Here is a 23,520-nt window from a genome sequence, read left to right as displayed (position 1 = left end):
AGAAAAATGTTGATCGGACAATTACGGTCGCCAAGTGGGCAACGAGAACGGAAATTATGGGTGCCCACAAGCAAAGTTTAGTCGCCAATGCGAGTGGGCGAGCGGTAATTTGGAACCCTGTACAATTGAGCAATATCCCATGAAACTATAGACGTCTTTGAAGCGTTTGAATTATAGGTAATAAATAACAGGTAAATAAAGCATTAAGTATCCTCTGATTAAGAAATATACTTTAACAACATCATGGCACGTTTGGTTAAACAATTTGAATTTGAGTTATTCGATCGCGCAAGTTGCTATCTAGAGTTTTAGATAAAACTTGTATTTCATAACACTATAGTGTTGGACATGGGTTGGAAAAGTTTTCTCCACTGATGAATCTGAAGTGGAATGCTTGCCCCTCTGAAAATACAGCAGGATATCCCAGGAAGTCCCGAGACAAAATCCCAGGATTTATCAGGATTGTCCTGAAAAGTCCTGCTTTTTTGAAACTGAGATTGACAAGGAATTAGAGGGACGGTATTGGCAGTGGGACATTTCAGGACTTTTAAGGATAATTTCCCCATTGAAAATACAGCAGGATATCCCAGGAAGTCCCAAGACAAAATCCCAGGATTTATCAGGATTGTCCTGAAAAGTCCTGCTTTTTTGAAACTGAGATTGACAAGGAATTAGAGGGACGGTATTGGCAGTGGGACATTTCAGGACTTTTAAGGATAATTTGAACACTTTTATAGTCCTGCAAAGTCTCACTTAATCCTGCAACCTGAAAGGGGAGAAAGTGGGATTATTCTTGGAAAGTCCCAGTAGACAGGACTGGGATTTTGCAGGATTTTATTGGATCTCCCTAAAAATCCTGCTTTTTGAGTTGATGCAGGACTCCTGGAAAGTCCCAATTTATCCTACTAACCTGTTTTGGTCTTACCCTACTGTAGAATAAAACTCGAGATCCAGGATATGTGATATCTTTTCTGTAAAAGTGGCAGTTAAGAATGAAATTATGAATCAAAATGATAATCTGATAATAAAATTTATTTAACATACATATACATAAATTTCAGCAATACTTATATGAACTTCCAACGCAAGTACTTTGAAAAGTTCATTTAAATTATGGCTGGGGTGAGCTAAAAAGCACTATTTCTTACGTAAACAAATAATTAAACAAGAGGTCCATGGGCCACATCGCTCACCTTAGTCATCTTGGTCCATATTTAAAGATTTCCCATATACTTGTATGTAAAACTTTTGTCCCTATAATGTGGCCAAAACCTACCCTTGGGGGCCACGATTCAGGGTTGTCACTAGAAAATATTGAAGACGAGTCCCGGTATCATGGTTTGTAAGCAGCTTGAGTCCCATGAAAATTTGACGAGTCCCATGAAAGTTGAATTAAAGAGTCATTTAGATTTTTCCTACACCTTTATTTATACCGAGTGAACACAAGCTAATGTCGTACCTCTGTTCACTTTCATCTTCAACAAATGGCAAAAATCAGTTAATTTTCGCCAAGCCCATGCATAACAGTGCAGTGATCACTTTGTACACATGAAATTAAAAGTAATCATTCACGACTCGGTCTCATACAAGTAATTCCCCATTGCAAACAGAATTACTTCCCCGAATCCTCTATCATCGTTCACTAACAACCCTATTCAGTATTAAACAAAATTTTAATTAAATAATTATTGTGATAAAATAGATGCGTACTAATTTTGTTTGTAAAATGATGTAAAATCTACCAAAGTTTACAAACTACGCTATACTTTCAATTCCAATAAAAATGGCTACCGGAAGACAAACATTTATAATTAAGTATAGATCCTGATTTGTTAAAAAAAAGAAAAAGAAACATATAAATAACTGCCTGTGAGTGGCAAAATGTTTTTTACTTTGTATCTAAATTTCAATATTATATTCTAATTTGCACCTAATTGACTGCACTAAACAAACAAGTCGGATTGGGACACTGTGAACTCGGTGGTATCATCTCGGTTCACATTAGAGCGTAACGTTTTACCTAGATTTTTTCCTATGAGTTTTAATTAATACACAAATCAGGGCTTCTAAGTAAAATTATGATTTTTACTCAGAGTCCGAGACACATCTGCGGGACTCGCCATATCAGACAAAACCCAATGAAATTTCTGTGATCCTATTCTTGCGTTAGTGACAACCCTGTGAATATTACAAACTTGAGTCTACACTATGTCGGGAAGCTTTCATGTAAATCTCAGCTTTTCTGGCCAAGTGTTTCTTGAGAAGACAATTTTCATAAAGATTTTCCCTGTATATTTGTAAGTATTCTGCATACTGAAAGTATATTCCCATCAGATTTTCAAAAAACAAAATATAAATTTAGAAACTGTGACAGCATGTTCCAGTTAGAGCAGAGCTTGCATAACTGGCAGGAAAGATGCACTTCATGATGAAAAGACATTAATGAAGTTTAGTACCAACAAACTACATCCCTAACTTTAATTTGGATATCCTGATTAATATGTTTTAGAGAAATATGATGTAACTATATGAGGAATTTTGTTAAATTTAGAAATAGGTTAACTCAGTACCATCCAAAATATGACACAGTTGGAAATTGTTACCATTTTCTTTAATTTGATCCATCCTGTACTAAATTTGTGGGTAGTTACTAAGTATTCTAATCTACTAAGCAGTTACTAGAATATTATTTTCATTATTTAATATCCTATAATACATACAGTAATATGTCATGATTAGGTAGAATTCTCTATAGTTGCCTGTTGTAAAGTATTTCATAAGGTAACTCCATTGTCGTTATTATCTGATAAAAGTATAGAAAGTGTATTTATTTCCATATATTAGATTAGAATTGAAATATTATCAAATAAGATATGTAGCTAGGTCATCGCACTTTTTAAGATGTGAGACAGAGTCAACTAAAACTCAATTATATATCAACATCAGAAAATTGCAATTTTCTTTAAAAATAGCATTATCAAAATTTCACAAAACCTTATGGTCATAACGATAAAAAAGTTATTCATAACAATTTCGTGAAACTGTTTCTTTACAAAAATATACAAAATGTCTGAGCTTTCACATCACTTGATAAAAGGTGTGTGATATTTGCCCGTATAATAGATTCAATATTTTGAAACATATATCATGGATATATTCATGTACATAACTGAGACTTATGAAATATTTTGTTTTAACAAGATTTTTTACAATAACTATATTGGAAAAGACTCCAGCAAAATTGATGTTCCTATCATGCATAAATCATTTTTAATATAGTAAATGATTGATTTTGGAAAAGCTTATGATATATCACATGAGTGTGGAATTACTTTGAAATAATGAGTATAAGTAAGACTGCATGCTATAAGTATGGTTGGGACAAGGCTGATAAGTTTGGGAGATATATGTATATTGACCCCGTTTGAACCACTAAAGTTACAAATACGGGCATGTAATGTTGACCTGTAATGAAATGCTATATCTAAGTACTAGAATCCACTACAGAAGAAGATGACCTAGTTCTTTATGAAGAACTGCTTTTTTATATTGATGGCTAAAGGTTTTTGGCTTCAATCTTTTTTTAAAAAAAAAATGCTTTCATTTTAATAAATACATATCTTTGAATATCTAAATTTTTAAGATTTTTGCATTTGTCAATCTCTTATTTTTAAGTTTTAAACAAGAACATTACTTTAAGAAAAATTCATTTCATTATTTGATTTCAAGTAACTGGATGAGTAGACGTTATAAAACAGTGTTCTCTTTGATTGGTTATTCTCTTCTGCTTATATACACACTGTTATCGTTTTCTTTCTTTGAATTTCACAATAGAACTGTCCCACATACTATATATATATAATCTTATGACTGATTGACCCCAAAAGTGCAATGATATACTAGAACATGACAATTTCTCCGAAATGTCATTTATATATAAGTGCCTATGTTCTTGTCAGGAAGTTTATTTCCTTTTGTATTTTCAGATCCAGTCAACAATGCAATAGGAATTAGTACTTACAAGTGGAAGTAAAAATTCAAAGTTTGAAGAGTTCTGCAACAGCTAGGACATAGATAATGACACTGCTAGTCCTTGTGCTCGGGTGCTTTCTGATTTGGGACCCATGGATTAATACTGATGGCTTTATTTTTGACGGACAAAAACCAGTGGGAGGTTTGACTTTAATTGCTTCATTACTACATTATTAAAGATTTGTCAAATTATTGCATAAATAGAACAATGAACATGATATGTTTAACACTTCAATCACCTTGACTAGTAGATCCTAAATACAACCAGTGTCTGGTCGGGAAAACGTTTTAGATTTAAGAATGCTATTTCAAGTATTGGAGACTGAAATTTGTCAGATGTATATGTATAAACATTTTGTATATATATATATATAGATTAGATTTGTCCAGTCATTATGGCTCTAGTCTTTGTAGGAGTCTTATAACGAGGCCAAAGTACTAATTAGAGATTCATTTTAGTGCAAGATTGAATGAGAGTTGTAGCTCATGGTCATTATGTTGATGATATTTAAAGCTTTAAAAATGTGTATATATATGCTGTATTCTTTGGATATCACCGTAGGAATAAAAAGCATGTAATTTATATCAAGCTATATATTAAGTGATACACTTTCTGCTGACTCGATCAGATTAAATTGTAATCAAGCTAATTTCCTATTTAATTATGTATTCTCCGAGTCGGATAGTGAACACCCCATTTTGAAATATTTATGATCATATAAATATCATATAAACAATTACAAGGCAACTTGAAAGCGTGTATGGCCTGCAGGCTGTTGAAGGGACACATTTAGCAATACAGACAGTCAGACGGAATTAAACAGGGTACAGAAAACCAATTTGAGCAATAGAATGGGAGTTCGATTTTATGTTTAACATGAAATCACCATTCAGTACGACTATGCCGTAACTCCCATGATGTTTCTTAAATGACATTTTTTTCTTGCGCACTTGCTCACAACCACCATAAACATCACTCCTTCATAAATATGCATTAGAAAATCATCGTTTTCTCCTTACATTGAATGGAACAAGTACTCCTCGAATGTCCATATATGATTTGTCAAAATTATCAAATCGTATTATTTTTTATAGTTTATCATACTGACAAAACTTTGGTCTAGTTTTTAACATCAAACAAACTGTTTAATACGGCACATATACCTTTGATTTTTAAAGTTTAAAAATGAGCTGAGAGAAGATTATTATTATTTGATATTTTATCATTATTTGATTTTTTTTTTAAAAATAAGTCAGAGAATGTGATTATTATTTAATTTTGATATCTAAAAGGTTAGATAAGATAAATGGAGAATATATTACATGCTAAAATCCATATCGTATAATGTCATATCAGCCCGAGTGGCCCCATATCAGCATGAGGGCCGAGGGTTGATGTGAAGCCCGAGGGCTGATATGACATACATGTATAAATGATATGGATTTTAGCATGTAATATTTTATTTATCATATACTGCACTTTTTTAATGTACTTATCAATGAATCTTGTCTACATACAGTATAGTGTTTTTGAGGGGGATGGGTGATAATCTGATATAGGTTTTGAGGGCTGATTTTTACTATTCTTTTGGTCACATGCGGGTTAATCTGTTGTTTCTAAAAGATAGATCAAGAAATATTTGATACATTGCCTACCTTGATACATTGATTTACTATGGTAAAAACTTTGATTTACTATAATGGTAAAAACTTGATTGACAACAGTAGAAACTTAATTTGATACATGCATTGGTTAACTACATGTATGGTAAAAACTTTGATATATTGTTTTACTATAGTAAACACTTTGATACATTGATTTACTATGGTAAAAACTTTGATACAGTGATTATTACGAGCGAATATGTAATTTCCGGCTTGATATGCATTTTCCCCGCTGGTCTGACATGTGATATGGATTTTCGGACCGGTCGTTAATATCCGCTATGGTGACGTCACCAGTACCAATCAGTGCAGAATCTGCATAATCATTACCAAGTATATGATAATTTGATTTATTTGATTGATGAAACTTAATAGATAAGAGTACATGATGATGATTTGATTTTTAAATTTTAAATTTTAGATCTGATTATTTGAATTTAAATTATGATGAGATCAGAGAATGTTATTATTTTTGATTTTTGAATACATTTATGTAGATAGGAGAACATATTAATTGAACCTTGAGAACATACCCGGACATTAGTAGATATTATATGAACCTGCATAACTTCTCACAGTAGATTGACCACCAATGAGTTGACTGGCATGACAGTAAACAAAGACCATGAGAGAGAATTTGTATATAAATATCTGACTAAGTGGGGTTGCTTTACTATAAAACAAAAACATGTTGTTTAGGATGATTAGGACCCACCTACAAGCCAGAGTCCTGTAGTGATAAGCCCATCCATCCGTGCATTGGCAGTATTCCAGAACTTTTTTGGCTATCCCTGCAGCTATTGACTTGAAAATTTATACATGAACATATATATCAATGGGTTACAGATCATGTTTGAATTTTGGCTCTGTTGACCTATTTTTGAAAGAGTTAATGGACCTTGAAGTTAGCAAACTTTGGGGATTTGAGAGTTTATCAGACATTTTTTTTGGCTATATCCCTGCAGCTATTGAAATGAAGATATAAATGTCAATGACCAGGTTACAGATCAAATTTGAATCTCCTTTAAATAATTCCACAAAGCAAGGCTCGATCTCGCGTGATGCTTGCCATCAGGGAGATCTAGCTGGTTTCCCTTGCTTGATATACAGTAAAACTCGAATATAGCGAACACGGATATAGTGAAATTACGGCTATAGCGAAGTGAAATAGATTTCCCCGACAAATTCTTTATATATTCTATATAAAAATCTGCGTCTATAACGAACACGGATATAGCGAATTTACGGATATAACGAAGTAAATTCCTATTCCCCTTGAATTAAAAATGAACGTAAAATCACCTTATATAACGAATTTATATTTTTTCATTTTAAACTCTTTGTGATTTTTAACAATCGCTTTCCATTGACATAAGGATTCACACTTATTACAAAATTTCTGTTTGTAATTTTTCAAAAAAGGTTGTTAATGCAAAACAATACTTACACATACGTTTAGGAAATATATTGTCGGTATTGTTTACTATTCTCGTTAATTAAATTTGAAGTTTGATTGCATTTATTTTATCGTACACTCCTTTATTTGTGTACATCAACAAGTAAATGACAATTGCAATAGACTGTACATGTATTGCGCAAAATTGTGTTGACATTTCTCTCTCGACATGTTTTTGCATGACTTAATAATCCATCAAGATAAATTATCATATATAAATCAATGTGTATATATCTTGTATAAAAATATTTCTTCTCGAAAATATATAGGCTTCATTTCTCTTAAAGACAATACAAACGCAAGTATATCGATTGCTGCTTTCTTATAGAACTGATATACATATAGAACAAATCAGTTTTATAACGAATTCGTTATATTTGAATTATGAATTCGCTATAAACGTATAGCGAATTACGCTTATAGCGAATTTTTATAGGGGGTCCCGAGAAATTCGCTATATCAGAGTTTTACTGTAGAAGGTTTTTGCTGCGTGTCTAAAATTGGGATTTGCTGGCTCAAAGGTATGCTAATGATTATATTGGAATAAATTTTGGTGGATGAGAAAGAGTTATCTCTCTTGCAAATACTTAAAATGAGTAGAAATTGGTTGCATATTTGGCTAGTGAAATTTTGTCCAAAAAAACAAACAAACCGCTATGCGATAAATTTATATACAAATGTACTATAAAGAGGTAAAATATCTTGATTGTTTCAGCTTATCTTACTGGCCCTCTAAATCAAGGTCTGGCACCCTTGATAACGATATGTATAATACATTCTATCAGGGTGAGGTACCCAGACATTCAGAGGGGTTGTGGCTCATCTTGATTAAAATAATTCCATATTTGTATAACTGTTAACTGATGTTGTATGCTCATTTATTAAAAAGCAATTTTTTTAACAGAAATAACTCCCACAAACCCACATTCTACAGTGAATGGGACTCTAAAGTTAAACTGCACAGTTTTTGAGGAATCTGGATTGAACATCTCTCATCTGTTCTGGATTATGGCAAACGACTTGAGGGCACCTGCAGAAACAATGACTGCTTCAGGAGAGAGAACCTTATTGTTCGAAAAGAAGATAACCAGTATTGATGAAGAAGGAACATACATGTGCAGGAGAAATGATGAGACAGACGCATTAAAGAGTATTGTGTCAACATGTAATGTTGTTATTGAATGTAAGTCTTTAATGTTCATATGTATGATGGTGCAACTTGTCTAATACAAACATGTTTAGTATACAAACAAGTCTTTAGACAAAGTGCCAAAAATATTTATAAGAATAAATACAACTTTTCAGAATACACAATATCCATATTATTTAAGCAATAAAATACAGTGAAACATCTCCAAACCGGCCCCTCAGAAAACCGGTTCTCTCTGAATTGAATATCGGCCGATGTTCAAAGTCCCAGCACAACTCTTAACATTTCCTTACAAAGAAATTCTTACAAAACCGGCCATCCCTGAAAACTGGACATGGGCCACTTTTTAAAAGTACATTTGTAAACAAACATGTTTAATTTACCCTGATCATATGGGCCACTTTTTGAAGACAAGAAAATTATGGCCAGAGGGTGATAAAGATCATGCAGGTGTGCAAATTGACAGACCCACTGGCCAGGTAGGAAATTATCAACTGGAGGTGTGAAAAACACAAGTGTCCTCTTTAATTTCTATTGTTTATCTCTGCTGTCACTTATCTAGTCCAAGCAATCCTTCCAAATTCTGTACAAAATGTAAAAAAAAAAGTTAGGAACATATTGAATGAATGCAGTATCAAATGCCATATTGTTGCACCATATTCTATCATATGCATATAAGCGATAATTAATAAAGAAATCAAACCCTTGACTGTTAATGATAATCATTAAAAGATAACTTAATTTTCTTGGTTTTCATAGACTTAAATTCCTAAGAAATATTTAAATAAGAATTTCATATTTACTACTGTACTTTTCTAAAACGTCAAAACAAATTTGTTAATAATATAAGCATCATGCATGTAAACAGAGTTTTTATAGGTAAGAGGAATTCCAATATGCCCAGTGATTGGGATAAGCAAATTGCTAAATGTGACAATGGCACGTTACTAGCTAGTATCAATGTGACATTTCTAAAATGAATTCGCCATATTGAAATTTTTATAGAACATTTTAAAATGACGAGTCCGAGAGACCAGTAAATTACAATCTAAACACTATACTGACAGACTGTATTGCCATAGGTAACTTTAGTTTTATTATTTGTGTTAAAGTTACGGTTTACTTTAGAATTGATTAATCTCATCGTATAAATTTGTCTATTTTGACGTTTTCGCGTCATCATTTTCTGTTCCTACAGTATCTACTGCAGGTACTGGCTTATCATTCAGACGAAAATTAAGGAAAGTTTGCCCTTTGTCACGCTTAGGAAATTTTTTTGTGTGGCATCTTCAGTCCGTGCACGTTAAAATTACGATTTAACGGTATTAACCAATCAGATAACCTTTTACTGTTTGATTAGATACTGAGGAAATCGAAGTCATACTTGCGCTTAAAAGAACGTAAAGTTGTCCCGGTACATTACAAAAGCACTACAGCAATAAAGATTTTTCAAGCACTAAATCGATATAGATTCAGTGGGGGATCAGCTCAAAAATTTAAAAGTTCGTAGATCTACAAAAAGTCAGTCGGGGAAAAGTTCAAACTAGGTATATATGATATGCGCCTCAGCGGTGCATTGTTTTCAATATTCTATGCGCCATTTTATAATTTAATGCGACTATGGCACAGGGCGCTTGCTTATCCCAATCACTGTATGCCTCTGTGTTTTCTTTATGCATCGGAATCCTGTTATTGATTTTCAGTTTAAAATTAGATGATTTCAGTGAGAATATTTCTTATCAATTACACATGTATGATTACCAGTAGGTACAAGCAGACTAATGTGATCTTCGCTGATAATTGATCATAGATCACCAAGAAGAATGGGAAAATGTCTCTAAATGCTAAATTCTCAGTTAACCGGCCACCCCTCCAAACCGGCCGTTTGTTTTTGGTCCGAGAGACGGCCGGCTTAGAGAAGTTTCACTGTACTTCCTTTGTTGTTTTAGTGGGTGTTGAAGGTAGCTACCTGTAGCAAAGCAGAAAAAATTCATAACCTGATTATTCATTTTTTCTGCAATGATTGTTGCGCAACGTACATCACCCAATGCAACAACAAAGAAAGACATTTTATTGTTTATATTTTGAAATATTAACTAGGTTTAAGTATTAAAATATATGGTTGCCCATTTATTTATTTATTTTACGTTAAACAGAATTTAGCAGCTAATACACCCTTTGACCTCGATGATGCTCCATATTTGGTAATGATTACACAGACAGGTGGTACTAAAAAACTGGATTGAACTAGTTTGCAGCAAGCATGCACACATGCATTCATTGTTGTAGATGAAAGCAATGTCAATTTCAAAAGAAATATGAGAAAAGATTAGGTGAATGTAAAATTCAGTTATGAAAGTGACCCAGAGCGGACTTTGTTTGAACTTAAAAGAGTTTTTGAGGTGTAAAACTGCATAAGTATTATAAATGAGACAGTGGCTTACTATAACAAGGTGATTATTAGACATTTTAAAAAATCCATGCCAACTGCCAACATATGCATTCACATACCCCAGTCACTCGCAGATTAACAAAAACTACAATCTTATGTTAGTCCTCTTCTATTTCAGATGAACCAGTGAGGAATGTAACCAACTTTACCTGTATGTTGGATGAAAAAAAAGATGAATTCTATTGCAGTTGGGAATTGGGGCTGTATAACCACATAGCATATCTCAATATCACCATAGTCATGTGAGACTTTTTTTTTTTTATAATAATCATATTTTCTACAGCTGAAATATTTCTTTTTTTTTGTCAAGAACAATATTTTAGTACATGAATATGGTCATGTATGTAATAGTTATTGTATATTTATTTTGGTGTATGTTGATTTATTTGAATGAAGGGCGGTGACGAGTGCGAAGCACGAGTCTCCGCCCTTCGTCGAAATAAATCAAGATACACCGATATAAATATTCAATGACTTACTTGTATCATGACCAATTAGAAATATAATATCTGTCATGTGATTAGTGGTTATTGCATGAGTTTTATAATTACTCCAATGAAAAGTAAAGTTTTTGTCAGGTGATCGCTTGGGTATTGTCCTCTTCCCGCCATGCATGCTCATCGCTCACTTATCGCCGATAGTTGGTGAGAGAGGATGTGGAGAATGTGTCTGATCAGAGCACCTCAACTATGATCATTGACGATTTTCATGATTTGGATGTTCAGTTTTTATTCAATGACGACCATGATGATTTTCTCACAAGCATGTGATGATCACATATTTCGTGAAATTAAACTGGCATGGGAGATGATAAATGGATATCGACACGACCGCGAGCCTAGATCTCGTGAATTCTAATTTGAACTTCACCATGTGTTGAAATTGTCAAGTGGTGTTCAATAATTTATTTACACGGCACAGTTTTAAAAAATATGCAAATGATTGTTCCGCCCACTGGTGTATCTCCAGTTATTGTACGCTTTTTATAAAAGGAAAAACACCACAGCCATGATACAAATATATATAGATTGTTTTGTTATACAAAATTCAAAGTTTCAAAATATTGAATTTCTCAGGAATTTTTCATATATTTTAAAAGGTCCAATAAGGCCCTTATCATATATATAGTTCTTTATTTGACAGCATGGGGAAAATGAATGATTATTTCAGAGATCTGAAATTTAAACTTTCATAGATAGTGAATTTCTTTTTATTCTTAATGCCCCTGTCACAATGTGGTTGAGGCATATAGTTTTACCTTTGTCTGTCCTTCTTTCCTTCCGCAACACCCAGTTTTCCAGACTATTTAGCTCACCTGAGCTGAAAGCTCAAGTGAGCTTTTCTGATCGCTTGTTGTCAATCATCTGTATTCGTCTTCTCCAGAACCACCACGCCAATATCAACCAAACTTGGCAAAAAGCATCCTTGGGTGAAGGGCTTTCAAGTTTGTTCAAATAAAGGGCCATGTCTCCTTCAAAGGCGGAGATAATCAGAAAAATGCAGAAATCATTTGAAATTCTTCTCAAGAACCACTTGGCCAGAAGAGCTGTAATTTACATGAAAGCTGCCTGATATAGTGCAGATTCAAGTTTGTTAAAATCATGACCCCCTTGAGTACTGTTATGACCAGTTTTCCAGACTTTTTTTTCCTAAGCACCTTGAGATATTGAACTGATTTTTTGTATGCAAATGTATATTGATGAGTTGCAGATCACGTGCAGGTTTTGTTTTGGATGGTTGATTTTTGATGGAGTTGTGCTCCTTTGACAAAGAAACATTACTGTTCTGATCATAAGATGTTGTTGATTCAGAAGAAACTTGTATAAAGGATATATTCATTTTATTGCTGTTAAAACTTATAAAGGATTGTTGTAGAGTTCTTCATTTGTACTAAATAGGTGTAACATACAATCTGAATACCACATTCAATGCTATGCACTTCGATGGATTTCCTACATTCGACTTTACTGCAGGCAGGGGCATTCGTGTTGTGCTAGCGTGATTCACAGAATTTGCCTCAAATCCAAATCTGTTCATACTGATCATGAACAGCTCAAAAGTGCTATTCATTTCTTATATTTATATTCCTTTAATAAATCGCCGTTTGTTTACATTGCTACTACTTTGTTGCATAAAACGAACTCCTAGTCATAGTTGTATTGTGACGTACGTCAACACATAGACATGACGTCACACTTCTTCTCGCCCTGCCTTTTATCAACATTGCACGGTGCACTGTATTTTGGAGGTAGGAGACCGCAATATTGGGATGATAATTAACGTAAGTTCACAATCTTAATCTTAGGTGTGACTTGCGACTTCTTTGTAACAAATATTGTGTTTTTTCTAATCATTACGCTCTCTCAGTCGTGTGCTTTAATTTAGTTCATAATCCGTTCATAGTCAGTGTGAACGGATTGTGTCGAGCGCTGAAATTGGTTGGTTTATAGAGGAAATGTGATTTGTAATATAGATATTTTTCTATGTATGTCGATGATAAATGTCAGTTCAAGAAAAGTTTGAAACATATTTTCCCATCTATAGGGAGGATGTTTCCAAATAGAACGCGCTCTAAAAATCGCCCTAGTTCAAATAATATTTCAATTCTAAAAATCGCCCTAGTTCAAATCATTATAACTTCACTCTAAAAATTGCCCAAGTTTGAGTAATTCAAATTTCCATGTATTTCTTGTTTAGCCAACTAAATTACTAGTACCTTATGATAATGTCATTTTATTTTATATGTACGTTAAGAACGTTTTTGCCTTCAATATCTTTTTATGCCCCCGAGATCGAAGATCTAGGGACATATTGTTTTTGTCCTGTCTGTCATTCTGTAATTCCGTATAAATTCTGTCATCCTGTCTGAAACTTTAATCTTGCTTGTAACTTTTGAACAGTAAGTACTAGAGCTTAATTTGATATTTCACATGAATATTCCTTGTGACAAGACCTGTTTGTGGGTACCAACATTTTGACCGTGTGACCTGACCTTGGAGTTTGACCTACATTTTGAAATTTTTAACCTTTCCATGAGTACTAAAGCTTTTGACCTTGACATTTGACCTACTTTTAAAAAATTGACATTGGTCATAACTTCTAAATGGTAAATATTAGCACTTTCATATTGCACATGAGCATTTCTTGTGACAAGATCTTTCTACTGGTACCAAGATATTTGTCTTTCTGACCTTGGCCATCTTTAGAATTGACCGTTATTGGGGGCATTTGTGTTTCACAAACACATCTTGTTATCTTTGAAATAATAGCCATTTCCTCATGAATGTGAACAATGTGCATATATATATATATATATATATACTTTTCATAAAGCGCTAACATGCTTCATAAAGTATGTTTGTGTAAAGCATTGCAGTTCATGCCCTCATGCATTTTCCAAAAAGAATTGTAATTGCTAGCTTTTCTATGATATAAAATAATACATGTATAGGATATTCTTATGAGGTGTGTGTTGTAGATAGATAGATGATAGATAGATAGATAGGATATTCTTATGAGGTGTGTGTTGTAGATAGATAGATGATAGATAGATAGATAGATAGATAGGATATTCTTATGAGGTGTGTGTTGTAGATAGATAGATAAATAGATAGAGAGAGAGAGTTGGCTTTAGAAAGAAATACGTGCAGGTCATTTTTATGTGAAAAACGTGTTTTTTTTTACAATCAGGTCCCCAGACAATGGAATGAGTGTGATCCCTTGTCCACAGAAGGTGAAGGGGCAGGAAAATTGTACTTGGACTGGTAAAGATGATGCAGCCAATTTTTCCATGTCAAAAATTGTCGTCCTCTACATAACCAACATGGAGTTTAAAGATACAAAGTCTTTCAGAAAGGATTTTACAAATCATAGCATATGTAAGTATTGGTATTTCTATGAACTGCATTCAAAACTGCTGAAATTGTATAACTAAAAAAACACATGAAATGACAGCTGTTTCAAACCTTTGAATAGAGGATAATAATTAAGAAATAGGGTTGTATTAGTTTGGTATTTTAATGGCAATTTGTCACTGAAAGTCAGAATATGTTCTATAAAGTGGTGTTGTTCAGCTTCCTTTAGAAAAATGTAGAGAGACACACCATCTAAGTAAAACTAGTTAAGACATTGGCCATAACAAATAACAGTAGCACAGTAAATAACGGTAAATTTTTATGCCCCGTCTCCAACATATTCACTGTTACAGTCCTTGGATTTTGAAATCTTCACAGAATTCATTGTTATCCAGATATTTGTTTTGCTGTGTTTGCAGATAATTTTGTGGGTATATAGTTCTATATTGAATTGCAGATTAAAGTTTTATTTTGTTCTAATTGACTCGCTTTCAGCATCTTTATAGGCACCCATGGACTATAAAAACATCTAGTTTTCACATTTCACATAGTTTTGTAAGTTTTTAGGTCACCTGAATTGCCAGGTAACCTATTGCTATCTAACTATGAACTTCATATAGAGCAAACTTAATGCACGGCTTCCTTTTGGGCCCAGGTGATGGATCGTGGCTTGTAAACTCAAAATGAATTACTTTTTATTCTTGGCTGTCATTTCATATTTTGCGCAAAGGTTGCGTATGACCGGACAATGTGTTTTGACCTTGAATCAAGGTCATTTTACCTATGTTAAGGTAACTATTTGAAATAAGATTACTTGAACTTATTTGAATTCTGTGCCCCCTTTTGATATTTACAGATGAAATATGGTTTAAACTAGAAAAAAATTGTTTTGGCCACAGTTTTTAAACATAACCTTTGTATCATGAGGCCATTAGGTTCTCGGAGTTTTCAAGGTGCAAACTTTCACTATGAATTGATAGTTAGTTCTGTGCTGTGTGGTACTCAGGTGGGCATTAAGTTCTTTAGCCCTCTTAGATTTGAACAAAGCCAGTTTCCAATAAAATGAAAATTCATGCAGTATTGTTGCCAATTTACATGGTATATTCTATACAATGTACTAATATTCAAAAATTGTTTAAATGTTTAACAATTTTAAAATAACAATTCTCTCACTTCAAACACAAACATGAAATTGTAGATTGGGTATAAAATGTACCTGATTTCTCTTGCATGGTATTTTTTTTAACTTTAGAATTAGTGAAACAATTTAAACGGGTAATAAATACACTACTTATCATAACATTATCTAAATATTGCATGAAGTTGAGGGTAACATTGAAAATTTTCAATGTTACCCTCAACTACATGCAATATTAGTTTTTATTATACTGAATGTTATATAAACAACAAAGCAGAAAGACTTACGTCTGTTGACATTTGATCAATCACTGTTTTGCGATATTTCGTATATCGATGCGGGTATTCGTGTTTATTACAAACGCTCAAACAACGTCGTCTAAAATATATGGCGAACTGTACGCGCATAAATTTGACGCATGTGATAATTTTCTATAATATCACCTGTTGTCAAGTACTGTTACCTGTTGCTAGATGCTATCACCATGGAGTGTGTGCTTTCTGTTCTTAGAGGGTAACAATGTTTTCAAATGCTTCTCGACCTATCAGATTCGAGTATTTTACATGAAAGTAAAATATATTTAAAAATATATTTATATATATATATATATATATCAAAGTAGTAATTATTCTTATTAGTTTATCACAGCTCAATGCATATATATATATATATATATATATATATATACTCACACATATACATGTATATACTGGTGTACATTATACATGAATGTGTTATGATCTTATATTTTACTGCTTACAGTCTGTGTATTGTAGCCCTATACAGTCGAAGTTCGCAGGACTGCTGCTGTTGTTACAAGTACTGAAGCTAAATCATTAGAATGAGGAAAATGATTATTCTGTGTATTTTGTAGTAAAGCCTTTACCAACAACGTTTATCAATGCAACATCCATGGAGTCTTGTGAAGATGCCAATGTAACGTGGGGCCTGATTCCGTGGGGGATGGACACTTCCTCTCAAATCACTCTGAGGTCAAAGTGGAATATTGTCCCATTGGTGAGTAACTCTTACATTGCATTAGAGTCACAATGGTGAATAACTCTTATTATATATACTGTGGAATCAATAGAATTCGTGGTGGCTCAATTTTCGTGGAATTCGTGGGTACCCCACACCCACGAATTTACATCCTCAATGAATAAAGAATCATAATTACATTCCAGAGTTATCTTTCTTACAAATATATAAATCCACGAAATTACATCCCCACGAACCCGTAAAAAATCAGCAATCCACGAAAATTGGCCCCCACGAATTTAAATGATTCTACAGGATTACATTAGAGTTTCAGTGGTGAATAACTCTTATATTAGAGTCCCAATGGTGAATAACTCTTATATTAGATTAAAGTCTTATTTATAAGATGCTGACTGAATTAAGAAATGGTATAGAACAGTTCTGTAATCTAAATTAAAAAACATAGCAAGACTTTAGTATGATTGGGTTTCAGAGTTGTCAGAAGCAATATAAAAGTGTGCATAGACGGGGGGAGGGGGCAGAGTGTAAAATATATTTGTCATGTGTATCTTTTTCTTTTTTATGATTGACATGTTCTTTGGAAGATTTTATCCATGAATTAAAAAAATATATAAACAAATGTTTTCAATTTTCATAGATATTTTTACCATTAGAATTTTTAATGTCTATCTGGGTTGTTTAGGCAGGTTTTATGAGATACGATATTCATATCATGCACCAAATAACAAAATTTAGACTCTAGAATCTCTTATTGCAAACAAATACACCTTATCATTGGGGGGGGGGGGGGGTATCCCTAAAATAATTGAGAGCTTGTATTTCTTTTTCAATGGCAAAATCCTGCTTCATATGAGTTACTTAAATGAGCCATCACATAAAATTTTAGCATAATGAATCACTTTGATTGGAGATGATTTTTGGTTTTTACATCTGTCTTTTTGTCTGGTGCACAAAAACTTCATCTTTGCTAGCCAAGAATTTACGATCCACTCTGCTTCTCTACAACCCTTGGCTGTGTTAGCATGATTTTCATGTCAATAGTTTCCTGCTTATGATTGGATGCAGACCAAGTTCCCTGCATCTAATCAGATAACGTGTTATATTACACCACGTGCAAGACGATGGAATGTGTAAACAATTAGTCATTGTCTTCAAAACGCTTCCATTTTATCAGATTTTCTTAGTCTCCATACAATATGGTGGTATGTAGACTGTGCCATGAGGCTTTGTCTGTGAAAAAAGGTTTTAAATTATTGATTTTATATTATTTGCATATAACATCGTGTTAACTCACTGGACGCAGCCATTTTTATTTTAACAACACACAAAGTGTAGTTGAAAAACGCATTTTTATTGGTTGAACATGATGTAATCCAAACAGAGTTTGTTTTCTCCATCTGCTAGAGGACGGCACTCAAAGCTATGAAATTCATGCTAACGCAGCTATATGTATGGGTTGTGGGGAAGGGGAGCGGATCGTAAACCCTTGGCTAGCGAAGATGCAAAAACTTTAACGTTAGCCATGACTTTTGAATGGATGGTGATAGGGCTTTCATAATTTATATGTGTATTCCTTTTGCCATTACCTTTCTTTTGGTTCCAAAATATTTTACCTTAGAGTATGATCTACTATTGAAAAACTTTAACCTTGCCATGGTCATAACTTTTGAATGGTTAGATGTAAGGGTTTCATATTACACATGTGCCTTTCATGTGATAAAACCTTTCTTTTGGTATCTGAATTACTTTTCTGCCATATATACACAAACACATCATGTTGACCTTGTGACCTTATAATCATAGTTATGTTGTGATCCTTCATGGCTAGGTTTGGGAATAAAGATTTTAAAAAAAAAAGTCATTTAAAGATCACAACAGCTGGGCCATGGTAACACAGGTGAGTGGTGTAGCTCATGGACCTCTTGTTCTGGGGATTTTTGATTAATCTTATTTTTGATGAATTTTTCAGAATTACAGTGTGAATGGAAGTGATAGTTTAGTTGTGCATAACTTAGTACCTGCAAGCAACTACACAGTGGAAGTGCGAATTAAACCTCTTGGAGGATTGTACTTCAGTGAAGCGAAGAGGATTGACTTTCTTACATGTCACAAAGGTATGTTTATGAAAACCCGGCATAGATTGGTTTGAAAAATTGTGTGAATGGCATTGAAACCCCTCTCAAATACTTAAATGGAGTACTATCTAGTGTACAGTCTAGTTTATGTATAGTGCTTGAGACAACTTTTTGTTTATCTGGTTATTTTGACATACTGGCTCATTTGCTGGATGATAAGAATAAAAGCATTAATTTTTTTTTGGGGGGGGGATGCCCTATACTGTATATCAAGTTTTTTCCGCATGCATCCAATTTATGCTTTGTTCACGACGATTTCCGAATCGCAGAAAATAAATCAGCGTAAATTTGATACAAAGTTTTTTTGGTAATAGAGTTATATAGCATACAGTTGTAATGTGGTGAAAATTCTGTGTTGTTAGTGTCCCTCTGTATCTTACGAGTGCCAGGTAACAAGTATCCGAGCCTCGTTGTTTATTTAATAAACGACAAGCTGATTAAGTGGGCCTTGTTCACTGCTTCAATCAATGTATAATTATACCCGAGCTACTGGTGCATGTAACGGTTGATGGTTTATTGCAGTTTTAAACTCTGAAAATAATTACATTTATCAATAAATATTTTGCATTACAATATGTTCGCTGGAACTTAATCCAGTTGATATATCGAAGGAGTTCACTGTAAACTTTTCTGCAAATCGACTTGTTTATGTTACTATAAAAGGTGAAAATAACAAACAGTGATTTATGTTAGTATACTGCCAAATTGTACATATTTACTCGAGTGTAAACAAAAGTGCAAAATTGTTTTTGAAAAATGATATGCAGCACAGGTGTGTGATTAACTGAGCACGTCTTTCCAAAATTGACAAGGTGAAGGTTGACATACAATGTATCTCTCACATGGATGAAGCCACTTGGAGAGAAATAGCTGACAAGCTCTATGATTACATTTGAACAAAACCTGAAATCGTCAGAGATGGATTCAGAGAAGCAGGAATATCATCCATATGTAGATTTGATTTTAATTGCGACAGTAATCCAGAAATTGTGTAAAATCATTTCACAGTTTAAATAATGGTGAATTATATTTTTGCTATGACTTTGAAATAGTGAAAATTTGATTCACGTTTATTTGATATACATGTACTGTTTTAGGCTATGATTCGCTGAAAAAAGATGGTACAGCAAAAACTGATATTCGGTATTCCCATTGTTAAAAGTAACCATATGCAATTCAATGTACAATATATCGAAATTGTAGGTCTGTTTTAAAGGAGGGGATTTTTTAAAACTGATCTCCAGGAAACTAACTTTGATACTTGTGATAGAGAGAAAGATGTCACAAAATGTTTATCAACAATTTATCCTTGATAGATAAAAACAATGAATAATGATATGCTGCATGCCTTAAATGCTTGATCTATTTCATTATTTACACTTTGTTACCGTTTTAAATCAAGACCTGCATTTTTTGTAGCCCCAGCTCGTGCACCGCGTGTGCTGCCTAGCGGGTATTTCTCGGAGGATTGTAATACTGGAAAGCGCATCGTAACTGTGTACTGGGAGGTAATTCTTTGTCTACTGTTCAGTTTATATTTGAGGTAACCACACTGCATACATGGTGGTTTCGATGATTTTCATGATCATGAAATTTCAAATTTGTTTCCAACATAAAAGGTTTTGGTAATGTGTGATTTGATGGACAATTGCCTATTCTTTTATCTCCATTTAATTAATATGGCATTTGGTACAACGAAGTGACACATGCATCAAAATGATTTTAGGTTCTGAGTAATTTTCTTCCTTTCTCTTTGTTAAAAATTATGTTCACAATGGAATTGACTATAATGAAACAGCTTACAACAAAGTAAAATCTGAGACCCACTTATTTAAAAGAGCATCAGATTTAATGAAACCATTTGTCATCACAGTTAATAAAGTATTGTACATTTATTGTAGAGAATTCCCGAGAAGTTTCAAAATGGACCTCTGACACATTATGTTGTGTCCCCTGGTACTGCTGCTGAGGGAAAGGAAGTGCCTCCAAATGTATCTTCGTGGTCTATAAATGGACTACCGTGTGTGGATAGCATTGTCACTGTGAAAGGCTGTAATCCAAAGGGATGTTCACCAAATTCTTCCTTCTATATACCTGCTCATGGAGGTAAGAGTTCTTGTGAATGTTACTCAGTTTTTTAAAGCAAATGTTTTGTGTCAACACTAATACATTTTTCTGCTTCCTGTGTTGTAGGGTTAGATAAGTATCGAGTCAGGCCTGAATCTTTGATTTCAACTAATGCAAACAAAGTATTTTGGTTGTTATATAGGAATACATCTGTCTGTCTACCCATCTATCTCCCACTGTTTGTTCAGACTATGACTTCAGCGGTTTTTTTCTACCCACTGGTACTGGTACCCGGTACCCATTCCCAATAGTGTCAAAATCGAACAAATTGGGAATTTTATACCAATGTATAGGCAAATGATTTCAACTAAAAGAAAAGAAAAAAAGAGAACAAAACAATAAGTATTCATCTCTTTACAAACTTTTTTACGGTAATATTTGCTGTTGTGATGCATAAGGAATCATCAGAGCTCTACAAAACACGCGCACTGCCATGATCTGTACTTTCACTTTAATACCGGAAGTGAACATTTTAGTTAACACGTTTCAGACTAAGTAAATTACGATGTCAGCGGTCTATTTTTCGGCAAGTGAATTGGGAATTTTTAGTCTCGAAAACGGTTTTTGGCATTGAGAATGGTACCGTTTATCGGTGTCAGTTATATAAGGAAAAAAAACTGCTGGACTTTATGCTGGAGAAACAGAAGCTCACACTGGGCAGAAACGTTGCCTCCGTCATGTTTCAGTACTCTGAACCAAGGCTATATTCATGATACTTACTGCCCAAGATGCCTTTGGCTTACAGGGATTAAACAAGGTCTCTCCATCCCTGTCTGTATTTGACTAGCTTCTGAGGACAGTACTATATCCCAACTTCTCTTCTGTTGTTTTATTTTGGCCTCCGCTCTTCATAGCCAGGTGACCGTTTGGGTCCTTCTCTCTTCCATTTTCCCTCTGGTGTCCAATCCCTCTGGTATTTGCAGTCATCCAAAAGTTCACCCGATTTAGTTGCCTCTTGCAACAAGCCAAGGGGTAATGAAGACCTATTCTAACCTGGATTCCATTGGACAAAACATAAGTAAAAACAATGTTCACACTACACCTCTTCCTAACATGCCACCATTTTGTAACTATGGAATCATCAACAAAATATCGAAGAAAGGCAACTTGAATAACTGCAACACAGCAGTGATAACAGGAATTTCCATACTGCCTTATGTAACTTTCCACTTTTGTCTTTGACTGGTATGTCAGTGTATGAACTATTCCTTCCACAAATTAAGTTGTTATTTTGTTTAGGCATCCTTGCTCTTCTCTGTAGAACACCTACTCTGCTCTGTAGCTAGAGCATCAATAGAAGCTCTTCAAAGTGACTGTTAAAAATGTTTGAATTTTTGTTCAGGGTCATAACTTTTTCAGGGAAATAGAAGTTCTGTAGGGCACAGAGGACGCTTTTAAAAAAACCCAAAAACTAATAATGACATGTCAGGACTCCAAAGCAAGGCCATGTGGTTATCGCCATTTAGAGAAAATGATAATTTATGTAAACCAAGTTTTGAATAAGCGCAACGGGGAATATTGGTCTTGTTATGACTTCTCTAGTTGTTTACCAGGTTACGAGTGTCCGTGTTTCGTTCTCCAGGCCTGATGTCATGTTCGTTTTCTTTCCAGAGGTCATTCCTCCCAGCAGAGTTATAATGGAAAAGATGAGTGACTCTGAGGTCCAGTTGTCTTGGTTCGGGGTCAAGCGGAAGACAGTTATGGGCGTTGATGTAGTTTGGTGTAAAGTATACCCGGCTGTGTCCAGATGTCAGGTACATAGATAATCTTGATACAGGTGTAGCCTTACTTCATTCAGACTGTCAGAGAAACAGGGTGTAATCATTAGATAATCTTGATACACATGTAGCTGTACTTCATTCAGACTGTCAGAGAAACAGGGTGGAATCATTAGATTTTGTGGATTTTGTTGGTAAATTCAAACTACAACAACATGCACAATGTATACAATTTTTCAATGTATAGAAAACATAAAAACAAAATTAAGTCCCAATGAAACAATAAAATCGCCACAATGAATTTGATTCTTAAGGATTTAAATGATCCCACAGCAATACAGAAATTCAAAACATTGGAAAGGTCATCCATATTAAGATTCTTAAAGTTAATGAGTCCAACAAAAAATTTTGCTGTGATATTGGAGGAAAATTAATACCTTATTGCCTCCACTGTTTTGATCTCAAATTGGACAGTAGAAGACCAATCAAAAGAAGGTACAGTCAGTTCATAATAATGCTGGTAGTGTTTAACTTATCTTTTAATGGCAGAATTGCATTCTGTCATCTACCACCCTGATTTTAAAATCAAGCTCCAAGACCATAAACTGAGAATAGACTTAAGTCAAAATTTATGTAGCACAAATGTTTAAAAAATCTGCAAGATTATATAAAATTCAAATGCAAACATATACTAAAAATTTTATTTGTTGATGAAAATTATTTTAAAATGTTAGCTGGATTTGAAATTTAGACTTAAGTCTATTTCTCAGTTTATGGTCTTGAGGCCAGGACTC

General features: G+C 33.8%; 1 protein-coding gene across 7 annotated transcripts in view; it reads left to right on the top strand.

The window, feature by feature from the left end:
* Positions 1-23,520, top strand: part of LOC125669229 (uncharacterized) — a 93,635-nt gene that overhangs the window by 36,398 nt on the left and 33,717 nt on the right. For all 7 annotated transcript variants that reach the window (XR_008802743.1, XM_056164237.1, XM_056164241.1 and 4 more), the window contains exons 2-10: positions 3,987-4,174; positions 8,058-8,336; positions 10,874-10,997; positions 14,446-14,633; positions 16,622-16,764; positions 18,716-18,860; positions 20,301-20,389; positions 20,783-20,987; positions 22,620-22,762. Coding sequence is in view for 6 of the 7 variants with exons in the window: in XM_056164237.1 (XP_056020212.1) it covers positions 4,078-4,174; positions 8,058-8,336; positions 10,874-10,997; positions 14,446-14,633; positions 16,622-16,764; positions 18,716-18,860; positions 20,301-20,389; positions 20,783-20,987; positions 22,620-22,762 (1,413 nt within the window). In the remaining variant the exon portion in view is untranslated. The remainder of the gene's footprint in view (positions 1-3,986; positions 4,175-8,057; positions 8,337-10,873; positions 10,998-14,445; positions 14,634-16,621; positions 16,765-18,715; positions 18,861-20,300; positions 20,390-20,782; positions 20,988-22,619; positions 22,763-23,520) is intronic.

The sequence above is a fragment of the Ostrea edulis genome, chromosome 4 (genome assembly GCF_947568905.1).
Source record: "Ostrea edulis chromosome 4, xbOstEdul1.1, whole genome shotgun sequence".
In the NCBI taxonomy this organism is placed as follows: domain Eukaryota; kingdom Metazoa; phylum Mollusca; class Bivalvia; order Ostreida; family Ostreidae; genus Ostrea; species Ostrea edulis.
Note: the sequence above shows the minus strand (reverse complement) of the source record. Positions and strands in the feature narration are given on the sequence as shown.